At 39.1% G+C, this 10590-nt stretch overlaps 1 protein-coding gene across 1 annotated transcript; it reads left to right on the top strand.

The window, feature by feature from the left end:
- The first annotated feature begins 2264 nt into the window (after positions 1 to 2264).
- LOC136524042 (uncharacterized) lies at positions 2265 to 9689 on the top strand. Its single transcript, XM_066517525.1, has 4 exons — positions 2265 to 2558; positions 8374 to 8499; positions 8630 to 8716; positions 9000 to 9689. Exons 1-4 carry the CDS (start codon positions 2265 to 2267, stop codon positions 9687 to 9689), a joined length of 1197 nt encoding a protein of 398 aa, XP_066373622.1.
- The last annotated feature ends 901 nt before the right edge of the window (positions 9690 to 10590 follow it).

Genomic DNA, 10590 nt, shown 5'->3' with positions numbered 1-10590 from the left:
ATTCGAATCGCTGTCTCTCCCGGATAGTGAGAAACTTGGCAAAGCCCCTTCATCGTAGTAATTGGACTATGGAATGTGATGGTTATGATGAACATGGAAAATATTACACCGGCTATGGTTACTATTGTTTGTTACTAATGATATCCCGCATGTTTGGCACAGGTTAGTTGCTAATCTAGAGATGAATAGCTATAATCAACTTGGTTACCGAATTACAAAATATATAGCTCAACTAGTGGCTTTTATGCAAAATGTTGTCAAGCTAGCTCCACTTATAAAGCCTTGCATGATCCTTGGAGTCACTTTATTTTTGGTTTATGACGGGTAAGTCTAGCTGAGTATCTTCTTGTACTCAGGGTTTATTTCCCACTTGTTGTAGATAACACAGTGTATCATGGGTATTATAAGAACTGCTTCTCACCCGTATTTGTGAACTCTATGTAACATGTGGCATGTATGTTGAATTATGTACGATCTTGGTTGTATGTTGGCGATTAATCGAGACCCTTCGTGGTACTCGATGGACTATCGGGTTTATATGGGCTCAAGTATGATAGTGCGATTGCTTCGCAGGCTGCCATTGTACTTGTGCTCTTTATAAATTGGATGGTTCTATCATAGCTGACATCAGAGCAAGATTCAACATTATTGCCATATGTGTATTTAAAACAAAAGTATTTGTTTTACAAAAACTAGTTTTTAGCAATTTATAGCTATATATATATAGGTGTTCAAATCTAAAGTTTGAATCTAAGGTGTGCCAGTGATATTTCCCTTATGCCCAGTTAAGGATTTTAGGTGGCTAAATAAGTACTAACATGGGGCTTTTTTATTTTCGTTGTCCATAGGCGTGCTATTGTATGGATGTCATTCACTTGAGTGGTAATGTATGGATCAAATGCCTCTACGCCCAAGGTAAGATGATGAGTGGCATGACCGCAAGTTGTGAGCGTGCGGTGTAAGGGAGAGGTAGCTTTGATACTGAAGTATATATATATATGTCTCATATATATATACTAAGGTATTTAATTGTGGGTCAGCTTTAATATGGCTATATATGCATATTTATATGTATATATAGGACATATTTATTTTTGGGTAGCTTTGATACGAAAGTATATATATATGGGTATATATATGGAAGTATTTAGTATTCAACCTATAGACCAGATTTTCATTTTTGTATTTATATAATTGTGGGGCTGGGCTGAAATGAAATTCTTATGCAGGTACACTAACAACAAAATGTGTAGTCTGACTAGTTACGCTTATATTATGAGAGAATGTATGTATGCCACAGTGTATGTCGCTAGAAGTTTCAATTTTCCTAAGTTTGTGAGCACGTATGGAACGTGCATGCATCATGATAAATCATTCATTACATACTTGCATTATTCCTCCCTTTATAAGTTTCTTATACGGTTAAGTAACTCTTTTCTATTATAACGTTGTTCTCACGAGAGTTGCACCATTTTTACTACAGATGGTAGCCTATTACCCACCGAAAGAGAACAAGGCGTTCTTGGGTATCTTTGGCACACCTGTCGTGCTCTGGAGAGTGTTGTATTTTGTGGGGGGTACATAGAGCAGCCCCAATACTTTTGGACACAGAGGCATGTGCAGGGGAACCATGGAATGAGGTGCAAGTGTCCATCCTAGCTTGTACACGGGCACCGCAGTACCAGGGCTGGAAAGCGGAGTCTGAGGGAAGAACCCCTTGGGAAGGCACTCAAGTGGCAGCCTTTGAGATCTTGAGCACACTTTGTCAGTAGCATGGTGATTCACTCACCAACAGTGCAGTGGGATCTATTCCTTAGGTGGATCTAGCTACGATAGTTTGGAGGTAGCATGATCGCGTTTCTGTGGTGTGGGACTATGACGAGTGGGCACAGAGCTTGAGTCCTACTATGAGTGCTATGTTCGCTGTCCTACCGATGTTTTATGCCCGAGAAGACGCCCGCTATTTTTGGCAAGAGTCTTATAACATATATGTGAACAAGCTCATGGTTGCTAGGGAAGTACAATGAAGGCTGAAGAAGCATGTGTGTAAGCACAAGAAGACAACTAGGGAGGCTCTTTGGGACACTGCTGACACTCATACAATGTTGGGAGCCCTCTAGACTTAGATGGAGAATGCTGTTGCAGATAGGAACGCAGCATAGGAAGAGACATGGGCTGCTCATGCTTAGAGGGTGTAGGCCATCCAGCAGAGGGATGAAGCCTATAGTCTTGCAGAGGCTAAAGAGGAGGCTAGAACTAGGACTATGGGTCTAGCTAGGCGGCTAGAGAATGACTACTGTCGGAGGGAGGTGGAGTATCGATCTCAGATTCTGGAGCACCAGAACACCATTGTGGAGCTTCAGCATGATGTTCATTGCATCAACAACATCATTAATCCTATTCCTCCCCCAGTAGCCATGGAAGAAGAAAAGGAAGATCCGGAAATATTCATGGAAGATGACGGTTGGGAAGAGGAAGAGGAAGAGGAAGAACAACTTGTGCCTATGGACAATGATGAGGCAAATGCTATGTCCGGTGTTGACAGTGACCACTCCAAGGCATAACTCAGCTATAGTGCTTAGCTAGATGCGCTAGCTCCTTATCTTTTTTTATCTTTTATGTAATGGACATGTGATTTAAGTTTTGATCTTTAGATGTATCATTAATGTAACATTGGAACCTTACATGTTGGTCCATGATGGTTGGAATTTTAACTAAATCCTAGTTTTGTTTTGCTGGTGAAATGTGACATGCATGTTAACGCGTTGCAAGCGCGATAAGTGATCAAATTGGTGATGTTATGTTGTGAGAATGAATAATTGCACCTCTGTTTTATTGTATGAATTTAAGATTCTCTTCAGTAAATTCAGTTTGGCATGATTACACATTCTTCTGCAATTCTTGGCATCATCCAATAATCACTTATTGTTGTAATTTTGTAGATGACTCACACTCACACAGGGGCTGGCACCAGTCAGGGTGGTAATGATGACGACCTTCCACCACCACAGCACCCTCCATGAATGAAATTTTCGTGCAATTCTTGGGAAGCCAACGAATAATGGAAGAAACACTGTGCCTCATTGTATAGAACACAGCCCGTGTCCGCTAGCAAAATCAGGGGCTAGAGCCAAATCAATACAGTACATTTAAGGACTTTTTGGAGACTATGCCTCCTATCTTTAAAGAGGCAGAAGAACCGTTCCAGGCTAATGAGTGGTTGAACACTATTGAATAGAAGTTCTGTCTGTTGAGGGTCACTGAAATGATGAAGGCTGAGTATGCATCGCATCAACTATAGGGGCCTGTAGGTATCTGGTGGACTCATTATTTGTCTGCCTTACCTATTGGAGCAAATGTTACCTAGGAGCAATTCAAGGCAGCCTTCAGGGGGCATCATATTCCCCTAGGGCTGATGCGTATGAAGGTAGTCGAGTTCATGAAGCTCACCCAAGGGACCAAGACTCTTATAGAGTACATGCATGCATTCAACAACTTGTCCCGATATGCCCATAATTTGTTGAGACAGAAGCGAAGAAGATAGAAAGCTTCAAGGGAGGCCTTGGCACCAAGTTGATGAAAACTATGGCCAACTCTAGATGTGATACATATAATGAGTTCATCAGCGATGCCCTAAATCAAGAGAACCAGAACAACCTACATGTGGTAGCAAAAGGTCGCAAGCGAGCAGCTAAGGCAGGTGCCTTAGGTTCCTCTCACTCCATGGCTCTAGTGGTAGCTAGGCCACAATTCTATCCCCCAGCACCTAAGTTTAGGCCTCCCCAAAAGAACACCCAGTCTAGCTAACCTTAGAAGGTATTTCCCAAGGCATTTGCCATTTCCCTACCCAAGGGTAACACAGGCCAAGGAAGCTCAGCAGGGCCAAGAAGTAACCAACTATGCTTCAATTGCAATTAGATGGGTCACTGGTCCAAGCAATGCCCCAATCCTAAGAAGAATGGGAATCAAAACCAGGGTAATCAGAAGCAAGCCAATCCTAAGGCACGTCCTGAATATGTGCGCTATACAACCATGGAGGAGATTCCCGCAAGGGAAGTCATGACTGCTAGTATGTTTCTTGTAAACAAGCACCCCACAATTGTTTTATTTGATTCTAGAGCTTTGCATTCATTTATGAGTCAGACATTTGCACCTAAGCATGATCAGAAGATAATTGAGGTAGACAATGGTGGTTATAGTATAAGTTTAGCTGGGGCTACTATTTCCACAAACCAATTAGTTAGAGATGTGCTTATCTCCATACAAGAGAGGGAGTATACTATGGATCTCATAGTATTGCCAGGATTAGCCATGGATGTGATATTGGGCATGAGTTGTGTTGACACAAAAATGTGGTGATGTGATCAACTCACAGCATGTCGGATGATCTAAGTGGAATGAGACCAGAGATCTGCCTGGCTTCAACACAGAACCAGCCGATTCTAAAAACCCAATGCCGTGCTAGTCAATTTGACCTACAATTGACAAGGAGAGAAAATCTTATCAGTAATTTAAAGTGGAACATGTCATTGTTGCACTAGACAATTCCAAATGTACGGCTAGATAGCCAATTCAATAAGGCTATCAACTAAATAGTCGATATCCGACGTATCCATGAAATGAAGATCTTTAAATCATGTGTTATTGACTAATATTAAATGATAATGATATGAATCAAAATAACCGATGCTTATGGAATATCAGAAAGCATCATTGGCTAAATGGAACATGATCAATATAAAGCGTCGAGCCAATAAGTTTGATGAAAAGAGTATAACATACGAATAAATCTACTATCTAATATAATTGAATCTACAAACAGTTTGAATCTAATCTATTATCATCAATAATGAGGTTCGATCGGATCAATGCAGCTATGATAATGATAACAAACTAAAGCCAAATAATCAATAAAACCATCTATATGTTGACAGATTCATGAAAACATGCTATATGCGTGAGAGTATAGGCAAATCGGCTAAAATAGCCGATGCAGTCATAGCAAACAAACATAGTACATATCTTGATCATGAATAAGACCACTAATTGATAATTTCCAATCTAAAGTCTTACCGGTGAGGTTTGACCGGATTGATGTAGCTATGGTAGTGTCATTAGATTAGATCTCATTAACTAGTGAGTTTATTCAAGATTAAAACATGTCTTTGGATGCATACTATGTTTGATTGGAATAGAGATAAAACAACCGATCTAGCGGAATTAAGCCATCAATTATAAGATTTAAAGCGTGACCAGATCAAAGGATGACCAATTAAGATGATATGATGTTGATCTATCTCTATCTCAATCAGGTGATTTTGGTATAATTAATAAAACATTAATTATAACAAGATCGATAACCGGTGAATCAACCAAAAAATAGTAAGGAAAATCTTACTAATCTTAGCAGATTTGATAACTGGTGATATTGTATTAAACAATAAGTTATTTAACACAAGATCGATAACTTTGATCTATATTATGATTCGTAAGAGATCAATCAGCTGATGTAGCCTTAGAAACTACGATAAAGATCGATAACTAACTTATATTATGGCTCATAAAAGATCAATCAGCTGATGTAGCTTTACAAGCACAATACAGGTCATGATGGTACTCACAAGCAAGCTGGAGGTCAATCAGTTGATGCAGCCCTGTTTGCTGAAGAACTTGCCGAGATCTACAGTACTCCTACTCCTAATGCGATGGCGAAAGCCAGAAAGATTATATTGATTGAGTGTTTATTTTTTTTTGTACAATAACTAGGGGCTAATATTTATACCCAAAACCTAAATATGAATCCTACTCAAATACAACTCATTACAATTCTTGGAATAAAAGAAAACTTCCTAACTTAATAATAACTTGGACCCTAATTTTCCTTATTTGTAGAGTCCGACACATCTTTCTGGTGCCATTTAAGCATAGCCTATTGATGTTGTCTACTGACATCATCTATAAAATAGCCGATTCTAGCATCGCATCTAAATCAGCTGATACCGATTTACATCTAATCGATTCCTTGATGACACAATCCTAGAAGCTTCGAGTTCCCGCATTCGTCTTCCTAAATTTTGGTGTAAACATATGCCCCCAATTTTGGGATAAAAATGATTTTATTGCAAAATTTGTATTTATCTGCTCACCATGTTGCAACTGCTCATTCGGAAATATACGTGTGACTCCTGATTTCCTCGGGCCAAATTCTATATAATATCCCAATAGTATCATTTTCAACTTGCTCGGCCTGTTTACTTTCCTCTTTTCTCTTGAGCAAGCTTCAATAGTCAAAACCGCCTCCACCAAAGCCTTAACCCTAGCTGATCTTCTGCTCTACCAAACTGCTATTTAAGCCACCTTTCTACAACCTTCCTCAGATTCATATCCATTTTGGCTGCAATGGTGACCAACAATCATGTTCCTGAGGTATGCCTTTAGATTACTGTCTTTTAAGTATTAGCTGCTACCCTATATTTTCCTTTCTTCTTAAATTCATCCCAACTAGTTTCTAGGAAATGAGGAACGAAATTTTGATTTCATCAGCTATTATTCCTAATACCTATTATCTTGGACCTATGGGCGATCCTAATCCATCTGATTTTATCAACCAAGAAACCAACTGAATCCCATTCAAATAATCTGTAATAGATTTATCTTCCTGGAACACCAAAACTCCTTTTAGAAACTGGCCAAAAATGCCTAAAAGATAGAGAGATTAGTTCCAAAGGGTATCAGAAAAGAAACCTAGAGATTGGAAAATTTCTGATTTAAACCAATGCCTGACACTCTCACTATCTGGAATGGAGAGAAATGATTCATTTCTGATCTCTGCATCTTATTTTTGGTCCAACCCTTTGAATGCTTTCGCTTTTGGTCATGGTCCAATGACCATTACTTTGGTCGACATCTACATGTTAACCGACCTTAGAATAACAGAATCAATGCAACTTTATGATTTTTAAGTGCTGGATCCTAGAAAGTAGCCAAAATATTGGACTACACAGGATGGGCAAGTAACATTTCAAATCATATTGGGGATGGATCGACTATTGATGATAGAGAACATGTAGCTTTCTTGAATATGTGGCTAGAAAAATTCATCTTTTGTGGGTCATCTTGTGGTCCAACCTATAATCATAAATACTTGGCAGAGCGTTTAGCAACCGGTAATGAAATCTCCCTTGGAAAATATATGCTAGGATCTGCTTATCATCCGATGCACCAAGTAGCTGCCCAATTACCGAAAAATGAACCAGTGCACACCATCAATGGCCCTTGGTGGTTGATACAATTATGGCTAAATTTGTACATGCATAAGATTGTAAGACCCAATCTTAGGAATCTGAGCTTCCCTTCTTCTAACTTTGCTAAAGATTATAAAGTAAAAGAAGGAAGAACTCAATAGTGTATGAATTATGGTGAAGCTGCATCAGCCATAACAATTGCTTTTGATGTAGGCCACCTTTTAAGAAATTTTACAGAGGGTTTGATGCAAACATTTTGGCCTGGCTATCTTATGATGAAGATGAACATAATGAGTTAGTTCTGTCAGTTAAATTCCAGTTTGAATTAGGCTGTTCTGATGAAATAGCTGCTGTAATTTTCAGTTGCATCATCAAACCCTACGTGCTGCCTGCCAAATTTTGCCATGGTCATGGCAAAATGGCCACTGGTGCTTCTCTCCTAGATAATCTTCCAACTTATGAATTCTATAACCCCTCTTTGGTGGCCCATCAATTCGGCCTTGGTCAACTACCCCCTTGGCTATTCTTTAGAAATACTCTGAAACCAAGAGAAGGTATCAGTGAAATAATGGAAGCTTCTAGAGTCTTTCAATTGGGGTTAGATCTTCCTACTCTTTGTCTGCATGAATGGACAAGAGCCACCTTCAATTCCAACCTGTTTGACTCCCAGTGATAAGAATGACACTCGCACCTCTTCTGCAACTCAACTCAACCTAACTATTTAGCCCTAGACGATGACTTTGCTTCTGATAGTGAGGTAACTCACCACTTTTCTTTTAGAAGGATTTATCAAGTTCTCTTATCAGTTCATCTAACAATTTTATTGTAGGATACCAAATTTAGTCACCAAGTGTGGATAGGAAAGGGCATCCCATAGAATATTATCCACCATGTCTAGCCTCAAGAATGGGATCAACTGCTCCCACTCTAAAAAAGTTAATGAAAACCCTAGCTGCCCCAGCAATACTCACATATCAGTCTTGAAAACGCAAGGCAACCCAAGGTGTAACCTAGAAAACCACCACTAGGAAGAGACTTTGCATAACAAATTCATCAATCGCTCAGGTAAATTAACTTATCTTTCCTCTTAAGATGATATTCCACTTCTAATTCAATTCCTTTCTTGCAGTCATTGACTATTGCATCTCAACCTGCTTTAGGTGCTGAACTGCTGTCCCAGGCACTTAAATCAGCATATGCTAATCTCTCATTGGCTAATCCTTCAAAGGAGCCGATTACAAATAAAGCAACTGATGTCCCTGATAGATCCTAGACGACAGAAGATGAGAACCTCTCTACTTCACCACCTAATACTACCAGGGTATCTCCTCAAGCCTTCACTCTAATGTAGTCCTCACTCTTCTCTGATCCTTTTCTTTTATCAGACACCACCTAGGAAAACATCTCCACAAGAGCAAAGATCTGACGACTCACCAGTTGAAGAGGACCCTGTTGACACTGATACTCAAACTGTCGATTCTCCAGCTTGGCAAACAATCGATGGTAAGAAATTCATATGCTCATTTTATCCTTTTATAGCAAATTATAAACTAAAAAGCTTCTTGATGCCTGAGACACTAGCATCGAAAACCTAGAGCCAATTCAACTGGATGTTAAAAAAGAATGTTGACACATCATCAGCTGTTCCTTCTCAGCTAGGATCTCTTTTAGAAAAGATACTATCTCCCTCTCACCATCCATCTCATTGTCAACTCATTTGCTATTTCTAATAAGACTCCTTTTGTTCACATATAGGCACTTAACTCTTCAACTTTGAGCTATTCTTTCAACTTTGAGGAATATATAGATGAAAACAAGAGAAGCTCATCAGCCATTTCTTCTCAAGACATCTTATTAGACGAGACCAAAAATCAGCTAAAAGACATGCTGCCAATGCTTGAGAGGAACATAGCCAATTTGGTCCAAGATGCAGATCCAATGAGAAAAATCTTCTTAGCCATTAAGGATGATCTGCCCCCAAATCTTGCTGAAGCCTTGATATCTTTGTCCAACATCAAAGATCAAGCTCCCAAGGTGAAAAAGGCTCAAAGAAACCTGACTGACCATGAAGCTTTGATGGCAAAGAAGAACTCTAACAAGCAGGAAGCCAAAGAATTAGCACAATTGATCAATAATCTGAAGAATTCTTCTTCCAAAATTGAATCAGAACTGACTCAGCTAAGAATTAGGCGTGCTGAGCTTGAACAAGAACTAGAAAGTGTGAGAGCCACCATTGACTATCATGAGTCTAACTTGACTCAGATCCCCAATGCCATCAAACAGAAGAAACAAGAGATGCTGACCAAGGTTAAGGAAGGCAAAGCTATTCATAGCAGTCTTGAGAGCATTCCTAGATCAACCAAAGAAGACAAACAACAAATTGCAGAAGTTGATGCTATTCGATTGAAAGAACTAGGAGCAATTCATGATGCTCTTAACTTGTAATTTATGTTCTAGCATCTGTAGTATGTATTCTATGTAAACCTTATGATAACTGTACTCTCCCTGTTGGTCTATTGTACTTCTTGGTTCAGCTAGAGTAGTCAATTTAAATTAGCCGATTCCTGATTCTAACTTTACTCTAACTTAACTGAATCTAAAAACGGCCCTTATTGCAAAAACCCTTCAAATTCGTTCTCAGTCATCAATGCCTCGTTCCCCTCATTATTAGTGAAGCAGCACTTCTCCTTCCATTAACTAGGGCTGCTTTCATATGTTCCAAGATATCTACCATCTCGCCTTCATGGCTATAAATACCAGCCAAGATGTTGTGAACATGGTGTTCTATTAGTTTGTACTAGGAACAAATGATGAATGAATAAAGTTTTTACCTTTTCCATATTAATTTATCTCTAAAACTGTCATAATATGAATCATGGTTGTCCTTGTGTGTGTTTTTGCTCTATAGGCGATACATATCGTATCGGCTTTTACCCCTTCGGTTTATTTTTTCTTTTTGAACTAAAGGCGATACCCTCCTGATACCAGCTATTAGAGCCGATGATTAAACATATTGGCCATCAAGTATTAATCCAAATGCTAGGATAATACTTTTTTAGAAAATTTCTATTGATTGCTCTATGAAACTCCTCTTGCCCTTCTAGTGTTTCCAAAATATAAGCATTGACAGGCGCACAACGTTTAATCCGATAAGGACCTTTCCAATTAGGCGGCCATTTGCCAAACCTGCTATCTTTAGACCGAATCGGCAATCTTACTCTCCAAACTAACTCTCCTTCACAAAACTGTTTGTTCTTGACCTTTTTATTATATTGCCTTGCAACCCTTAATTTATTGGCCTCAATATTTTCAAAAGCGCGCAGCCGATGACAACTTAAGTCCTCCA

The sequence above is a fragment of the Miscanthus floridulus genome, chromosome 18, assembly GCF_019320115.1.
Source record: "Miscanthus floridulus cultivar M001 chromosome 18, ASM1932011v1, whole genome shotgun sequence".
In the NCBI taxonomy this organism is placed as follows: domain Eukaryota; kingdom Viridiplantae; phylum Streptophyta; class Magnoliopsida; order Poales; family Poaceae; genus Miscanthus; species Miscanthus floridulus.
This window is presented reverse-complemented; position numbering and strand designations above follow the sequence as displayed.